Source organism: Balaenoptera physalus (assembly GCF_965194825.1).
Source record: "Balaenoptera physalus genome assembly, chromosome: 10".
In the NCBI taxonomy this organism is placed as follows: Eukaryota; Metazoa; Chordata; class Mammalia; order Artiodactyla; family Balaenopteridae; genus Balaenoptera; species Balaenoptera physalus.
The window spans coordinates 82,161,192-82,180,358 of record NC_138889.1 but is presented as its reverse complement, the minus strand read 5'-3'; the positions used below and the strand labels follow the sequence as shown (position 1 = coordinate 82,180,358).

Below are 19,167 nucleotides of genomic sequence, written 5' to 3'. Positions count from 1 at the left end.
ACTGGTGGGTTGATGAGGTTTGTCTTTAGTGACCTCTGCAGCATTTTTTTAGGTTTATTTTCTCCCATTTCCAAGTTGCCTCTAATGCTTTGTGCCCCTTTCTTTTCTCCCCTTTATCTAATTATTATTTACTCTTAAGAAAGTATCACCATGTTCAATTTAGTGAGGATTTGAATCACTAAATTGTTTCCTTCCAGAATTATTTGCATATTAAGCTTGTTTGCCATTGAGGTATGAAGGCTCTGGAATAGATAAGGATTCCTGCAAGACTGGTGTAACACATAAAACTTATAATGAAGAGGGAGTTGTGAGTGATGCTCTCGTTGACTTGTCCTTATTCAGATAAGTATGCTAGGCTCGCTTTCTTCATTGGTTAAAATGTGTTCACATAGTTTAGGGGACAATGAAAACACTGATGTGTTGTTTCCTAGGAGAGATATTTGTGTCTAAAATGGCCCCCTCATTTCTCTGAACACATCTGGCTTGACAGATGTGTTCGGAGAAATTTAATTTTCCAAACAGCTTTGATAGATCTAATGTAATGGAATAATGTATTCAGGGAATATGGAAGACTGAAACCAAACATCCCATAGGTATACAGCATAGAGCCAGATTTAATTTCATGTTCACAAAACCGACACACACTCATGGTGTGTGTTTGTTGGTGGTGCTGGGGGTGGGCAGACGTCAGCTCCTTAAACAAAGGCCCTTTCAGTGTTTTAGTTTAGGATTTTCAAAGTGTGTTCTAGAGACCCTCACCCTGCGAAATGCTCCAAGAGTGAAAATTTCCAAAGTCAAAGACTTTTGGGAAATGCTGCACAATGCGTTCCCCTTTCAGAAATCCACAGCACACAGTAGCATATCGAAGGCTCTGGGAAGACCTAGCAAGAAAGCTGTTTCCCTTTAAATATGTGACCACAGAACCAAATGCGGGGAGAAGAGATAGGAGGAGGGGCAGGTAACAGCAGCAAAGATCTGTTAACTAGTGATTTGCGGAGCTCCCTCTGCGAAAGGCGATTCTGTCCATTATGCTGCTATCCTACTGACCCTCAGCTAGTTCTACCAAGGCTTGTGATGAGCTCCAGGAGTATTCTTTTCTCAATTTAAGAAAGTGCTTTCTTTTTTTTTTCTTTTATTTGGGGGGAGTGGTATTCCTTCCTTCCATCCTTCCTTCCTTCCTTCCCTCCCCCCTCCTTCCTTTTTTTTCTTTCCTTCCTTCCTTCCTTTCTTTCTCTCTTCCTTCCTTCCTTCCTTTCTCTCTCTCTCTTTCTTTCTTTCTTTCTTCCTTCCTTTCCTTCCTTCCTTCCTTCCTTCCTTCCTTCCTTCCTTCCTTCCTTCTTCCTTCCTTCTTTTTAAGTATAAAAAAAGTACTTTCTAGCTCTCAAAACAGTCCAACCATCAAATGGCCCACCTCAGGAATCAGAGAGCTCACTAACAGGGTAGGTAAGAGAATAATAGTAAGATTATAATAGGAGATAACATTTGGGGGGCAATTATCGTGTGCTCCAGAGTGCCCAGGCACTATTCAGAGACTTCTTTTGGATTCCACATTGAATACTCTCATACACGCACACAAAAACAACCCAGGAAGCAGGTATTTTGATCACCACTTGACATCTGAGAAAGCTAAGACACAGCAAGGCAACCTCAGTCCTAGAACACACTTTCTGAGCCATTGTCCTTTCCTTGCAGGAGGGGCTTAGGTGAGATTTGGCCACTGAGGTGGAGGTTGTCAGATGAGCTCTGTCTTCCTCCAATTAAACACGATTAATGACAACAAAAAAAGAAAGATAAGAAACTGAGGTTAGTTTTGTACATTACAGAAATACATATTTTTCAAATCCAGAAACTCTTTGTTTTATTTCTCTTTCTAGCATGTGAAGACTTTTTCCCCCCTGGGGCATATTGGCTAAGGACTTTGTAAGAGATTGTTCATTTTCTCTCCCACAGGAGGAAATAAACATTTTTCCTAACATTGATTCTCCCATATAATAGCTAGTAAATTAACTTCCAAATTCAGCAACCACAGCAACTATGAATTAATACTATCAATCAGCAGAGAAAATTTCAAGAATATTAAGTATTGACGTTAGGGAAAAGTATCTACTTTAATCTTATTTGCCTCCATCTTGTCAAAGATCAATCTGTATCATTGACTTCTCTAAAAATTATCCTGGAAAAACAATCATAACAGTGCATTGTAGCTCATTTTTCTGGATAAATGAATTTATATTGCAGCTGGAGTGGACTTGAAGGCCCCTTGGTCCTGTTTCTATTTTTTTATAGAGAAAGAAGACTCTCTGAAGTAAAATGAATCTGAGTTAATAGCTGAAGTTTCACCAAATTATGTGTTATGTGTGGCAGGGCCAAAATTTGAATCTCAATATTCTCTTAGTGATGGACTCTTTCAAGAACTTTTTCCCCTTAAACAGAAAAAGGAGAACATGATGGTGGTCTGTGCTCTTGACTTTTTCTTTTTTTTATTTTTTTTTTAATTTTTTTTTAGGTGGGACTGCTCTTAGGAGAGAAAATGTGGGTTTTAGAGCCAGACAAATCTGACTTAAAACTCTTAAATCTCATCTCTGCCACTTTCTAACTGAAAGTATACTTTTAATATGTTTTCTCTCAGTCCAAATTTCTCATCTATAAAATCCAGTTAGTGTTACCAACTAAGCAGGGTAATTGTGGGGATGAAATGAGGTCATTTATTTAGAGTGCCAGGGTATTTCATCTTTATTATCTGGCACATAGGACACATAGGGGTGCCTGACAAATAGGAAGTATGTATAAAATCTTTAGAGCATCCTTATCACAGCCTCTTTATCTAAGAGCCCTGCAGTTGTATTGATAGAACTAGACAGGGCTGCATTGCAGAGTAGCTTTGTGTGTGTGTGTGTGTGTGCGTGCGTGCGTGTGTGTGCACATATGTGTGTACATGCTCCCTTGCAGGCATGTCAGTGCCTGTGTATGTTCAAGACTTTTGCAAGGCCATGGCCCAAGGCTATAGGTTGATAGAAAACTAGCTTAATTAAAGCCCCTAACCAGTTCACCGGGTTCAATAACTTAGAGGTTAAGAGATATGGAAATGCATTTGCCAAACTCTCTCTATATCCAAAGGAGATAGAGCCATAAAAATGGGATATAGGATATGGAATGTCCAATGTCCTCTCCATCATGTCCCAACTTAATGCTTCAACATCCTTGAGGTATTCTGGTGGGATAGCAGGAGTGGGGTAACAGACAATTATTATTATTAAAATTATAGAATTATTCAAACTAAATTAGAACAGCTGGATCAACTACCTGAGATATTCCACATAAGTTATAGATGTATTTATTAGGTACATTATTTAAAAAGCTTTTGATAAGATAGAAAATATAAACAAATCAATAAGTTCCAGCTTGAGGGAAAACTTATTCTACCAAATCCAAATTGCCTGTGTGTGTTTACACACACGCGCACACCCTCACACACATATGCTTGTGGGCGTTTTTGGTGTTTTACATACACAGTGCTTATTAATGAGCCCAGAATGGAGAAATGATTTCCAGAAAGCACATGATTAATGAGTGGTACAGTCAGGACTAGGACTGTATTTCATCTCAGGTCCAAGAAAGGGAGTGGCCCTAGGTGGGCCACAGATTCAGGGGAGTGTAGTGTTGATCTGATCTGCTTTGATCCACAGGCTGCCCTCAGCATCCACGGTATGTGTGGGGGACCGATGCTGGGCTTGTTCTCTCTGGGAATCCTGTTCCCTTTTGTGAACTGGAAGGTAAGTCTCCCACACCCCTCTTCACACTTCCCAGCTGAGACTGGGCCCCAGGCATTTTCTCCCTCCTCTCAGTCCTCCTTGGAAAGGCTATTTGTCTTTGCCAGAAAAAAATGGGGGCTTCTTTCCACAGCAGAACTAAGTAGAACCCCAGCCTTCCAATCTCTGACTTCAGTGAAGCTGTATTAGGAGGAGAAAGCCAAGAAAGTAGTGGTCATGAAATACCGTATGTCATGGCATCAAACCTGATCCTTTAGGGTTTAAATTGTCTTCTCTAAATTAAGAGCCCACAAAATGAAATTTAAAATAGATATTGAGATCAGACATAGTTTAGTTAAAACATGATTTTGAAAAATTTAAAAACGTAAATTTTCTCTTCTATATTTAGTTACCCAAAATTATAAGTAATTTAATTAATTAACTAATTTAAGAAGGGGAGGGGAGACCAGCCTGGTATATTCTGACAGCTGAATCTTCTTGGTGTTGTTGGCTGACAAGCTAGTGGTTTGCCTTTAAGTAAACGTTGGTTGGATGACTGTGTAGTAAACATAAATCAAAAGGAACACTTATTTGGAAAAATAGTACTATAGTAATATTTTTAAATATTTAAAATATAATTTTTTCAATCTAGCAAAATTGCCATTTGTCATTTATTGCCATTCATCCACTTACATGCAAATATTTTTAGAAAGTGTTTAGACTCCAGGAAACCTGACTGTATGCATATATTTATTTATTTAGTTAGTTTTTCATATTTTTAAATATACTGTAGGAGTCTTGATAAAGCCTGAGCCACACGGTTTACCTAATTAGGTCTCTGTGGCTACCTGACCCTTATTGACCTCTATTCTAGATAAATCTTGTGTAGATAGGTAAAGAGAGTGGATAGATGTGAAACATTTGGGAATTTGCAGTGTTTCCTTGCAGTCTTATTAGGAGACACTTTGTTTTAATCAGCTTTTCTGAGATTGAGGTTGACAGGGATAGTTTTATTCTTGCAGAGATAATATGAGGGAAGGTAATTTCCTAGCTACAAAAAAAACCTAATAACTAGCAACATAACAGCTTAGTGCATTCTAAACATTAACTTATCTATGTTAGCGAGTTACGGTCCTGCTATTTAATCCAGGAAACCACCTTGTTCTAGATAGAGGAAAGTAAATAATACCAATTGGGGTCACCTCTACCCTTGTCTTTAGCCATGGCTGATCCTACTAATCAATCATGGCTCTCTTTCCACAGAATGTGGATACAACCTCAGAATCCTTCTCAGCACAGCTCTCCAGGCAGCTCCTATAAATCAGTGAGGGCTGACTCTCCTACTGAAGTCCATTCACCCTTTACTGGTAGGCCAGGGGCCAGCATACTATATCCCTCAAGCTAAATCTAGCTGATCTCCAGTTTTTGGATGACCTGCAAGCTAAAAATGGTTTAGACATTTTTAAATGGTTGTCAAAAATCAAAAGAAAAATAATACTTCATGACACATATATATTATGTGAAATTCACCTTTCAGTGACCACAAGTAGTGTTACTGGAACACAGCCACTCTCCTATGTATATATACTGTCTATGGCCGTTTCTGTGCTGTGATGGCAGAATTGGGTAGTTGTGACAGACACTGAATGGCCCACAAAACCTAAAATACTCCTTAGCTGGCTGTTAAGAAGTTTGCAGACTGCTGGTCTAGACCAAGGGCCCAGGTATTCAAATCATACACATTGCTTTAGTTTTCCCCAAACTATAACGAACAGAACATTCTGGTGCTGTAATTGAGGAGTCTTTTTTTCTGAATAAATAGAGAAACCAACAAATTGTTTTCTGTCACAGAGAATGCTCAGCTCTCTGGCAGAGACCAGCAACATCCAATTTTAGTTTCCAGTGGTCCTGATCCCTGCTTGATTGTTCTGTTTCCTTCACAGGAGAAATGACTCATTGACTTTTAACTTTTTATCAAGAAGTATGACCCTCAAATGACAGGAAGAGTAAATATACTTGCTAGTAGTTAGACTCAAGCTAAAAACTCCAAACTTGGGAATCAGAGGACTTGAGCAGAATTACTTGGGAAGAGCTATGAGGGTAAAAGTTTCTATATAGTAGCTTGTAATGGCTGTCAGTGAAAAATGACCCCAGCAGCTCCATTATCTGAGGCTTTCCTGAATTTCTGAAACTCTTCTACTGGAAACTGAGGTTCAACAGATGTTTAAGTGATGAGGAAGTAGCCAAAAAGGAGAAAAGAAATTCCTGCTAGAAATTTTACATATAATGACCACAGTAAAACCCTGCAATGTCTTCATTGAAGGAACCATTTATTCCTAAGTAAAGCTACATTGTGCGGGGTTGAAGGCAGGCAGTGTAAGTGGGCTGTTTCTAGCACATGTGGCCAAGATCTGGGGTAGAAAACCAGAATCCCTGAGACACAAGACTCCTCATCTCATTATTCTTTCAATGGCTTTGTCAAATCTCTCATTACTTTTTTTTTTTTTCTTCATCAAGGGTGCCCTAGGAGGCCTTCTGACTGGGATCATCTTGTCATTTTGGGTGGCCATTGGGGCCTTAATTTACCCTGCACCAACCTCCAAGACATGGCCTTTGCCTTTATCAACTGACCAGTGTGTCCCATCAAATGTGACGGATTCAGTACCTCCACTGCTGTCCAGCAGGTATGCTGACCTTCAGGATAGCATCAAGTCCCAGAGAGAGGGTCACCAGGTTAGAGAAAAGTGCATTCTTCTGTGCTAAGTCTGAGGAGACCGCCTTGCTCCCCTATGAGAATCGCTCTGGGTGGTACCCAGCATTGCAGAGTGTCTGGGGGCTCCAGCTTTCTGTAAATATCCAACCCTCTGCATCCTGATGCCCAAGAGAGAACTTGGCAAGAGGGCTAATTGGAGGCCTGAGTTCTCAGGTCCACTATGTTGTTTCTTCCTTACTGCCTGTGCTTATTCTATCCTCTTTTCTTGGAATGCTAAATCCTAGTCCTAACTGCCTTCTTTGATTGATTAAAACTAACCATTTTTAAAAAATAAGCTGAGGCATCATCTCATATATCAGCCTGGGTTTGACACTCTTTCTGAATATTCTCCAAATCCTTTGTTCCTCTTCCACCACGGCGTTCTAGTCTATTTTATGATTGCCAACTCCTACATGTAGACTTCATGGCTTACTCATCTTTAATCTCATTTCTGGCACTAAATCTGGGCCTTGTAAATGTCTGAAGAATAAATAACGCAAAAGAAATGGAAGGCACGGTCCTCATTGTAATTGTGATTCAGTAGCAAGACCTGTAATTCACAGATGGATTGGGTTGAGTAGAATATAAATTACAACTAGTCTACAGTCGCTTTTTAAACAAAAATAATCAAGTGACAAAAAGTTAAGCTTTAGGAGTTTTGAGAGATGCCAGTCCCTAAAATGAACCCTCAGCTGTCCTGTAAGTCACTGTGCATCATGACTTCACACTCCTGGAACTGATGATGTGCCATTGTTCTCTGCAGACCTGCCATCGCTGAGACCTGGTATGCGCTCTCCTACCTATACTACAGTGCAGTAGGCTGCCTGGGATGCGTGGCTGCTGGAGTAATCATCAGCTTTGCGACAGGTCAGTTACATGCCTTCCTCTTCTGAGGACCAAGGAAGACGTGGGCTGGTCTCACACACTTCTGGACTAGGCAGCTGTCTTATGGGTCTGAATTTGGGTCCACCACAAAAAGTCCTTTTTCCCAAAGAGACATTATCTACTTTCTCCAAACTGACATGTAAAAGCATCCCCCTGATTATTGTACATGTGATTACTAATATGTATAGTGTATTCTTAAATATTCCCCATATATTATTAAAAAAAGATGTTTAGACACGTGGCCCTCAGGGGCCTGAGTAGGAAAAATCCTTTGTAATATATCAGTAAGAAGATTAAATATTAAGAGTGGTTCTTTTCTCCTTCATCTCAGTTTTTTCCTCATAAACGCCTTACTATCTCATGGGTTAGCCTTTACTAACCTACCAGATAAGCAGAGGAGAGTCTTACTGTTGCTTTTGCATATGGTGTCCTTCGGAGGCCACTCCTCTAGGCCCAGGAGCTCTGCAGGGAGCAGCTTCACTCTACGCCATTTCTGGTACCAGTGTTGACTTTCCTGTACCTTGAGCCATAGTCCCTCTGATGGTTCAATGTCCTTTTTATGCCAAAGCTCATGAAGGATTGGTGGGGGAGGATGGCATGGAATAGGCCCACTGTAATCTATTCTGCTTCCTTGGAGTATGCAGTTTAGCTGAATCAAATATTAAGATATTCTAGTTTTCCATTACCATTATATAGTCACAGGCTATACGGGAAGTCAAGATTCCTACTTAACACAAAATCTGAATGGCAATATTCCTGGTGACTAGAAACACTATGTGCAAGCTCCAATGCCTTATTACTCTGGGCAAGAGATCACCAGTTCTTCATTTAAATTTAAGCCAATCTTGGCTATGATAAGGAATAGAACATAAATTTTGTAACCCCAGCCGTTCATGTAGTAACAACTCCCCAAATATTTTTCTTTATGGAAAATGGACTCAAATGAAAGGTGGTCTATTTATGGTGCTTAGATTTTTGCCTCGGTGCCCTAACAACCATGGAGGCTTCCTTGATCCTACTAGGATACACCTAGACTTATCAGTTGAGTGGTCAGTCACCTTTAGAAGACAGCTAAAGTTTTAGCTGCCTGATTCCAAAGCAGGTATTGTGGGCATCATAAATTCTAGGTATTTTCCAGATGCTTGTTGGAATTGACATGTCCTTGTGTTGAGGCAGCAGCCATTATGTTGTATTTAGATGGAAACTTCTTTGCCATCTTGAGCACAAACAACAGTCCTTGTATCAACCCTTGTGTTTTATTTTTCTACAAATATCCCAAATCTTAGGGAAATGTCCTTAACACCAAAAGGAAGCACTTTATCAGAGGGTAATTATGACACTCGACCAAATCTTTGAAAATAGTTTTGATCCTTGCCTCCTGGTACCTATCTTCCAAATGAGGCCCTAGTGCTAACTGAACACCTTCAGGTCTGGTCACAAAAGGGCTTTAATAAACCTTCTATAACACCCAGTGAATCTTTAAAAATGTCTTAAAATGTTAACTGTTTGCAGGACAGGGTCATTGGGGAAGCTAGAATCCTTTTGTGGGCCTGCTCATCGTGTGTCATATATTGTCTTGTTCTTGCTATTTGTCTTGCTTGGTCTTAATAGGTGATAATTTCAATTCTGCGTCTTCTAGATGATCTAGCACTTCAAATATATGCTATTTATGTTACTCATAAAATAGAATTATGTCTATTTTGATTAGTACCTCCAGATGGTTTATATCATTAATGATTCTCTGCATCAGCTATTAAAAGGTGATCTTGGCCCAAGATATATTTTAAAGTTTTCGTTATTACTGGTAAAATTCTACTGGGCAGTTAAGAGTTGTTTTCCTTTATCTTGTTAACCTTGTGAAATGAAAATACCATTTCCTAAATCAAGAACAAATATCTTCATCAGTTTATCAAGTGGCCATTACCTCCCACTCTGAGGACACTGTGTGGGTTTATTCTATTCTGGTTTCCATTGCACAGCAGTTTGTACTCATGTGAACCTTCCCAATTTATTTCTTCATGTATCATATAGCTACAGGTCTCAGATATAAAACCTTTAGTTATCAATTCATTAAGTTTATCTCTTAGGTCGGGGGTCAGTAAACTAAGAACACATCTGGTCCATTACTTCTTTATATAAATAAAGTTTTAGAGAAACACAGTCATGCCCATTCATATACTATTGTCTCTGGCTGATTTCACTCTACAAAGGTAGAGTTGAGTAATTGCAACAAAGACCCTCTGGCCATATGTTTACCGTACACATATATATGATTCCTGACAATTTAGAATGTAATCTATAACATTTCTCTGACAAGATCAAAGATCCAACACAGAGGTTAGTAAACTTTTTACGTTAAAGGCTAGACAGTAAATATTTTAGGCTCTGCTGGCCAGAGACTCTGGTTCCACAACAGGATTGAAGGAATAGGACATTGAACAGGTATGTTTTAATGATAAGGAAGGAGATGTCAGGGAAGTCCAGAGTAGCTGGAGGGAACATGAAGGTATTCCTTGTTCAGGATGCTGGGGTGAAAGGAAGAAAAAACAGTAAAAATAATCTTCCTAATTTCACTAATATTGATTCTGATGACCTCTAATAGATCTGATTTGGTGGAAAATTGAGAGCTTTCCTAAAGGAAGAAATTATATAATTCCTGCAATCTCCTCTGCTGGCCTACAAAGGGTACTAGGAGGGTTTTTCACAATAAATATTTAAAAATAAATATGTTGTTTCTATTTGTTTATAGCCGTGAGTTTGCCTGACCTGACAGTTTGTGGACGTTTAAAAGCAAACTCTCACTTTTTTGAGCAGTTACCAATTTCTGTATTTTAACCAATCAGGCCTCTTTTCACCCTTCTGCTAAGAAGTGACCTGCTTCTCAAGTGGACAATGCTTAAATCATCAAAAAAAACTCCTGGAAGCGTGCAACACCTTATCCATTTTTCCTTTTGTTAATAGGTCACCAAAAGGGCAAGGATATTCAACCGCTGCTAATTAGACCGGTTTGCAATTTATTTTGCTTTTGGTCCAAGAAATACAAAACACTGTGCTGGTGTGGTGTTCAGCATGACAGTGGAACAGAGCAGGTGAGCTGATGTTTGAGCTTCTGAACAATGTGAATTGGCTCAAAAGGATTCCCTTTCTGCCCATTTCAACCATCTGCAAGGCTGGGTGCAAGGAGAGAAGGCAGTGGATATGAGAACCTGAAAGAATCTGGGTTTCCACTTCAGTTACCTCAGCTAACTAGTTTTTAAGCACGTAAATTATGTTGATAGGTAAATGTGCCTTTGGGCTGAATTGTCATTGCAACTGATCGAGTTCCAAAATTCCCTTTAGTCCCTGTGAGGGTAAATTCTTGGAAAATTTTTAAAAATTAATAATAGAAAAGGAAGAAAAGAGGGAGCACATCTAGTATAATGGTGAAAAGCATGGGCTTTAGAGTCAGCCCTGGGTTTAATCTGGTTCCATGCCTAACTTTCCTTGGGTGAGTTATTTAACCTCTTGGAACTTCAGCTTTTATCTGTGAACTGGGGGGAAACCATGCACCGTGATCTACACATGAACATCTCCAGTGTGCCATGAGGTGTAAATATAAAGTAAGATCTATTGGTGGAACTTCTTAGGTAGAGAAGTGACAGGATACACATAACCTCCCAGCTCTCCCCTTATCCCGCTGAGAATTGTGTTTAGGCCACACAGGGCCAGGGACATTGTTCCAGGGCTATTAAGGTCTAGAGACACTGTCTGAGTACGATTAAGGTCATATCAGCCCAAGACCACCAGGAACAGCCTGTGGTCAGACCAAATTGGACTTATTGACTTGATACATACAGCAAGGGGACAGGGCTACCCCAGGGGAACCAGGGAGTTCCACCCTCACCAAGAGGGTAAGGTTCGGGGTCCCACTGAAAGATTCTGAGAAGGGTCTAAGTAAGAGAAGTGGGCATGAAGATAAAGCCACCTGGGGCAGCGCTGGTTAGAGCAGCAATCACTCAATGAGTTATTATGGCGTCCGGTAATTCCAAGACCTTGGGAGAAGCACTGTTTCCTGTTGGAGTTGCAACGGGTCTTATCTGTGTCTGTCCTCTCAACCTGATTACAGGCAGGCATTTCTTTTTCTTTTTTAGTGAGGGCTTATTATTGTTCTTTCAGACCCAGATATTTTACTCTTTCAGTACTTTAGGAGAGAGACTCTTCTCCCTTATCACAACTCCTAAGATGTCATTTGCTTTCCTTCCCCAAAACGTCATAATAACATGTATGTGAAGTAAAGCTGAGTTTCATAGTTTTGCCATGAGGAGAGCATCACCTTGACAAGGGCTCAGAATGGGAAGGCAATCTATTTGCTGAGATGACAACCAGCAAAGTAGTGTATTGTTTGGATAAATGGATTTTGAGGAAGTTCTAGAAGGAAAGAATCATGTTATTTACTGCTTTATAGACTTACCTTCCCAGGCCTGAGTTTCCTGGAATAAATGAGAAATCCTGTTGATGCAGGCAGCTTCTGTTCTCAAGGCTGAGTTGAGAGTGGGAGGGGGCACTTAATATGTCACTACTGGGCTCCTTTGCCAAAGGATAACAGCAGCCTCCTGGGAAGTTTGCATACAGGGACCCCTGTTGTAACCAGAGGCCTTGCTGTTCACAGGAAGTGGGGGGGGGCCCCCTTCTGAGACACAGGCTTGTCTCTCCTCAGGAGGTAATACTACTACTACCTCACAGGACTGTTGCACTAGATATATAAACTTCTTCACACCACACATTGATGTATTGTGAATGCTCACTAAATTGTTCTTTCTGTTTTTAATATCATTAGAAGTAGTACCTACATGGATTGAGGCATCAAAATTATCAGTTAGGAAGTGCCTTGGGTCAGTTATTTGTACTTATTTTCATATCAATCTATCATTTCACATTTATCTATCATTTATTTATTTCATGTTTATCTATCATTTAGTTATTTTCATATTTATCTATCATTTTTTTTTCCAAAGGGAGAAGCCTAAGCAAGAGTCCCTCAGTTTGATTTGGAATACATTAAGACCATCGCACTGATATGTGTCTTTCCCTTTTCCTCAGGAAAACCTTGAGAATGGCACTACCTGGAAACAAGGGGCTGAATCTGTCTTACGAAACGGCCTCAGGCAAGAAAGTCTGGCCCATGTTCCAGGCTATGATCCCAAGGACAAAAACTATGACAACATGGTTTTCGAGAAGATTACCCATTTCTAAGGCAACACACACACACACACACACACACACGCATCACACAGCCCACATACTTCTCGCCCGTTGGTTAGTAGACTTCTCTACTTGCCCCTGCTAGATGTCTAATATGTATTTACACTTATTTAAGACCACAAATACATGACTGTTCCCCAGAATATTCTGAAGGTTATTCTTTGGAAGACCCCACTTTCAGGTGAGAAAAAACAGCCAAGCGTTAAGTGCCCCGGCAACTTCCTTTTTGAATAAACTAGGGCTTGATTTCATCATAGTGCAAGAATCAGTCTCCTTGCTTTGTGTTATAATAAACTTCAGGGATTTTGTTTGTTTGTTGGGTTTTTCTGTAGTTTTTTTTAACCATCAAATATGTTGGAATTTGCAGGAGGGGAGATGCATATTAAATGCTTCCCTGACACTGCTGATAAGACAAGGGAATGTAATCATCCCAGCCCACCCCCTTCACATATATGTGAACTCATGTCACATCCCTGCATCCTGCAGGTACAATTAGAACACTAAACTGCTTTTGATCCCTCCCCCTAACCCACCCACACACCTTTAAGTCCTCTTCCAGTCATTCTTGCAATTACAGCTGTCCTGACCAAGCCTTGAAATTAATCTTGCTCAGCAAAGGAGAGACTGGTATGTTTGGTAAGTAGGAGTAATTATAACTAAATACTCTGCTCCCTTTGTGTTTTCAGTGTAGTATTTCTTCTTCCCTTCTATCACCTTACAATGAAAAATTCAGTCTGTGCTCAGTAAGAAGTCTGGAGTCTTTCTCCAGGGCTGGGTAAAGAGGAAAGGCACATCCTATAGGAAGCTGTTAGGACAATATTGTGTAAAAGAACCTTGTAGATAGCTTACCAGCCCACAGGGGATTTCAGTAGCCCTAGGGTCTTCTTTGGTGCCAAAGGCTTTGTCCACAGGATTTCTACTCTTTTTGTTCAGCTCACACCTGAAAGCTCAATGCATTCCATCAGGCTAAGGTGACAGAAGTAAAGATCTTAGCAGTTGAACTCTAGAAAATAATTGTTAAAGTTCTGGAGTAAGAGGGGACTACAGATCAAGAAGTGAATTAATAAATGGAGAGGCAGTGAAATCTTTTTGAAAGAAGCAAAGAAATAAAATCCTTAAAGGGCAAAAAAGAACCAGTGCCATATGGGCTAGATCAGAGGAAAGATAGTAGGAAACAAACCAATGTCTCAGTGTCAGGTATATTAGGGCAGGTGCCAGATATTTATTTAGGTGGCCAGGTGAGATCAAGAGGCCTAGAAAGAATATGTGTCAGCAAAGTAAGAAGAAATGGTCCAAATAGGCAGGGATAAGGATTCCCAAAGGCTGGGTGGTTTAAATGTTACCCAGGAGGAGAAAACTTTAAAAGAAGCATGAGAGAGGGGAAAAATTTTATGAAACTGGTGTTTATTAATAGGGAGAGAAGCTAGAAAGAGGGGAAAAACAGTCAATAGAGGAATTTAAAAAATAGCTGGAGTTTATAAGCCACAGTCCATTGCTTGCCTTCTCTTCTCCAGTCTCAAAGAGGAGGGGAAATAATAGGAGAGGAAGAGAAAATTGGGCTGTGGTTTACAAGAGAAACGAGAAAAATACATTTTGAGAAAGGAGGAAAGAAGTGAAAAGGGAGTACACTGGGGAAAATATCTGAAAATGAGAAGGAAAAGAATTTCTAAAAACGTTTTTGAGGTCCAGCAAGTTAATGAAGGTATTGATCTAAGTATTTGCAAATTGAGAAGTGAAATTACTTTCCAAATGATTTAGTAGTTAGGACATTTTTATCAATTAGAATTTCAGAAATACATTAGGTGAGTGTTGAAATCTGGGCCAAACCTCACTGGCTTAGTCAATATGATACAGAAGGAAAAAAAAAAACCCCTGAGGAAAAGAATTAGATTAACAGTAGCTATATATATATATATATATATATATATATATATATATATATATATATGTGTGTGTATATATATATATATATATATATACACACACACTATATATATGTATATATGCACTATATATATAGTAGCAATATATATGAAATTTATATATATATATATAGTAGCCATATATATATGAAATTTGGAATACAACTTTCACTTGGAATTCCACAAAACCAAAATGTACCATATAGTTTTTCATTTTACTCACAGATTCTCCCACAAATTTTACTCACAAATTATCCTACAGATATTTCACTAGCTCAGTACTTTCCCAGAAAGTTTTTTGGATCCTTTTTCTTTTTCAGTCACTGATTCTTTCACCTGGAGTGTTATCAAAGCATAAAATGACTTGCACATGGAAAATAGTACTATATTATTATAAAAATATCATGTGATGGAACCTATGGCATTCTGAGGTCACATTTCAGAGCTTTTAGAGGTCAGTATAGGTAGGCTGCTTGATTCTTCCTGATTGAACAGATGCAAAATCTAACATTTTAGCTAGAGAGCAGATGGGGATCCACACGGGAACCATCTTCCAGAGTGCGTAGAAACTACATTTGCTGTGTAGTGAAGCAGACGGGAACTACAAGGGCAGAGTCAACAGATTTGCCTAGTCAGTCATAGTACACCTCTCCTCCCTCACTCTTCCCTAGGGATGTCGGCTCAGAGTTGTGTCAAGGCCACAGGTGCAGTACAGAGTCTGTCCAGGGCTAAGTTCAAAGCCATAAAAATGGGTTAAATTTGTGGTTGGTTTTGTCACAGAGTGAGCAGGGATATTTTCAATAAGAAGGGCAATGAATGATGAGCTCCTAGGATGGCCTAAAATGTGCCAAACTTGATGCCAGTCTCTATCTTTTAAACATACTCACAGATATGGGTAAACATGGAACAGAATGACCTCAATGCCTCTTTCACTCATTCGGAATGAATTCGTTTTGATGACTGACATTCTCTTTGTCACCATTTGGAGCAAGGAGTACAGCTTATTGACTGAGGTGAGGGATTGGAGTCAAACGGCTTCAGGTTCAAATGTAAGCTGTAACAAAAATTATCTTGGTAATCTTGGGCAAGGCTTTTTGAACTTTAGTTTATTCACAAATTAAAAGGAGCAAAAATTGTCCCTACTTAATAGGATTGTTGTGAGGATTTACAGAGGTAATCCTCTAAAGTAGTTAGCACAGTAACTGACCCGCATGGAACACTCAACTCTTGTTAGTCTGCAGTATATGAAGAAAATGGTATCCATTCCAGTATTCATTTTAAGTTAAATTGGTTCACTGTTTCCCTTTAAGATTTTCAAGATACTGGTTTAGTATATGCATTACTGAATTAGTTTGAAATTAGAAATAACAAGATAAACATAATGCATTATATAAATTAAAAGTCATGTCACATATTTTCAAACAGTAGCTCTTTTAATGCTGAGTTTAAATAAAATACGATTTTCCAGAGAGTAACTTTTCTGAAGATCTTAAATTCTTGAAAAAAAAAACCAAAAAACTACTGTTATAAAGATAGACAAGTTTTATTACTGAAAAGTGCAATATTCATATCTATGATTTAAGTACTACATTTATAAATGTAAACCTTGATAAGTAAACAGCATCTCAACCCAAGTTTGCCACTCAATGCACAGTTAATGGCAACTGTGATTCTCTAAACAACAATGGAAGGGGGAGGACTTTTCCCTTTGTTTAATTCAAATAAATTTTCATTGTTTTGTGATTTTTATGGGGTTATACCATTTCTTTCTAAAGATAAAAACAAATAAACCACAGACCAGGGGGCTTGTGAACAGTATTTCAAGAGAGTATCATTGAAATATTTTTATGGTATTACAATCTTAATTAAACATTATTGCAAAGATCAGATCAGAAAATAGAAAAAACAGAGGAGTCTCCCTTTAATTGTTCTTTTAGAAATAAATTCTTTTAAAATACTAGACAGTTTAGCTCTCCTTCTGTACATTTGTATATTTAGAAATCTCATGGCTCAATCTCAATATTGTAAGGTAAATAAGTTTTCTGTAGAGTTAACCTCTTTTATTCAGCATTAATAACCTTGAAGTATTGATATAATCTATTTTCAAACAAATAAAATTTAATTGATATTACCAATGATGTATATTAAAATGATACAAAAATTTAAATTAAGCAAGCGTAACTAGTAATTGACTGTAAATCACCTAATGGGTTATTTTTATTTGTAATTCTTGGAAAGAGTTAATGCCATTATTTCCTCCTCCATTCCAATCTCCTGACCAAATCAATCTAGATTTGTAAACACCTATGTGAATAACAGACACTAATAAACCCACCTTTCTTTTACTGCACTTTTTGTATTTGAAATATCAAGCTATCTTCACAAGACAGATGTAAGGTTATAAATGTTTGGCTACTTAATCACAAAATGGCCCTTACTTGGGATGTCAGTATATCAGTGGCTCTCTCACTATACTCTCATGACAAATTAGAAAAATAATCCTACTCTATAATGGAAAATGTTAGTTGATAATGATATTTCTGTACATCAACAGGAAATTTAAGATTATATTTTTGTATTTCCAAAATTGTATGCAGCTTTTTCATAGAGCCCTGGAATACCACTAAATTTAATGCTATATTTTATAGCATTTAATGCTATATTTTTCTAATTTTAGAAAAAATGTCTATAGAATAAGTATAGATATATAATTATTTTAATTATTTCTTTTAAAAATCAGTGCAGGTTGAAGTGCATTCAAGTGATTAATGTGAATATTCTCTACAGGGTTAGGAGTGGGATGTAAAATAGTTATTTTCCCTAAAATCTTTTATTTAAACAATATAGTAAGGCAGGTCTACCAAGTGACCAAGTAAACATATATCAAAATAAGGTTTGACATATTGTTATATAACATGACATCTTTTTCAGTGTTTTCAATAATGCCTATAACATTTGGGCTACCCAGGGCTTCACACACACACACACACACACACACACACACACACAGAAGTAAACATTAAGAAGATTTTATGACAATACAATAGGTTACTATATATCAAGAAAAGCAGTATATAATGCTGATATCATTTATGGACTTGACTTATTTGTCCTCAGGAATTTCCAGAAACAACAGTTCATCTGTTTTTTAAAAATGTTTTAGCAAGTGCATACACAGGTATTCATAACACACAGTTCCTAATTATAGAGTCTGCTTTGACACATTTGAAAAGCCAAGAATAATTTCATGTAGTGTATTGATTTCATGCCCCCTAATGTAACTGCTATGTAAGAAAATTAATGATCAATCCCTAAATTGCTTATTTGTAACAGTATAATACAGTCAGGCAGAATTTGTAGAGAACTGAGCAATCAGACCATATTATTGACTGATTCAGAATCTACATTATAAAGGTTTATGAATCTTTATTGTTCAGTTCTTTCAATAATGTTGACGAAGACACCATCTAAAAAATTGATTCAGTTTATTTCAACAGAGCAAAGAGCTTCCTTAAATTGGCTTTAATATTTCTTATGAGAGTTTGGAAAGAACGTTTTTAATGATTAACAATCGGCATTGTTAAGATTCATATTTTTAAGATTTTCAGAGGAAATATTGAGAGTAAAAGGAAAAAAAATCAATATTTATAATCGTCTGGCTAAATATATGGTTGCAACATAATTTCTCATATTCAGAATGAAAACACTTGGAGAAATCCAGCCTGTCTCTTCTGGCCTTCCCCAAATTCCCTCTTCAATTACTCTAGTCTTCAAGGACTCTAATAGTTCTTTCCTACTTTAAAATTACAATATAGAGGCCAATAACCACCCGTCCTAGGAAGATACAATTTTGCACTTATTTTAAGTTCATTTTCATCTTCAACATTGAAAATTGAGACATTTATTCTTTGGCTAGAGTTGTCACTGAAATCTAAGCTTACTAGATTTAGCTTCATAAGTCTTAAAATAGACAAGAAAAAAAAAAAGGAAAACAAGACAAAAACTTTCATTTCTTATTCACGTTAAAAGATGAACTAAATTGCAATTGTTTCTCAGTCAGAAAGAAGGCAGGGTGTGCTGACAGCAGATACCGAATTAGGATCCGCAAAATAGACATTTTTGCTTTGGTAGTAAAGTCTCTGTGTGCCCCAACACACCAACCCCAAAACATTGCTTCCACAATTATCTTTGCCATCAGAATTTTCTGGCCATTCAATCCCCCTCTTCTCACTTAGAGAACAGCATCCAAAAGATTACAATGGGTCCAAATCAGTGGGAAAATCTGCTCACACTGCTTGTTAGAAAAGATACTAAATTTGGTCTAAAGTGTTTACCTGGTAGCATTGAGTGGCATTGACAAAATAATTATAAAGGTTTTGAGGCAGCTTAAATACCATGGGGGGGCTAGCCATTCACATGACAATTATTTTTGTGGGGAATATCTAAATGGATCTCATTCAGTTTTGTTTTTCAACTCATAAATTTAGGAAATGTTTGCTTTCTGAAAAACAGAGCAAAGATACTGCTTTTCCCACAGAAAGAGTGAGAACTGAGATAGAAATAAATATTCTGAAGAAGTCAATGCCAGCATATGCCTGAAAATCTCATCCTCTTCCTT

General features: G+C 38.0%; 1 protein-coding gene across 3 annotated transcripts in view; it reads left to right on the top strand.

Moving 5' to 3' along the window:
- Positions 1-12,947, top strand: part of SLC5A12 (solute carrier family 5 member 12) — a 53,650-nt gene extending 40,703 nt beyond the window's left edge. For all 3 annotated transcript variants that reach the window (XM_082476622.1, XM_082476621.1, XM_082476620.1), the window contains 5 exons: positions 3,687-3,773; positions 6,267-6,433; positions 7,265-7,368; positions 10,348-10,475; positions 12,466-12,947. In XM_082476622.1, coding sequence (XP_082332748.1) covers positions 3,687-3,773; positions 6,267-6,433; positions 7,265-7,368; positions 10,348-10,475; positions 12,466-12,618 — 639 coding nt within the window. In that variant the 3' untranslated portion in view covers positions 12,619-12,947. The remainder of the gene's footprint in view (positions 1-3,686; positions 3,774-6,266; positions 6,434-7,264; positions 7,369-10,347; positions 10,476-12,465) is intronic.
- Positions 12,948-19,167: the final 6,220 nt, after the last annotated feature.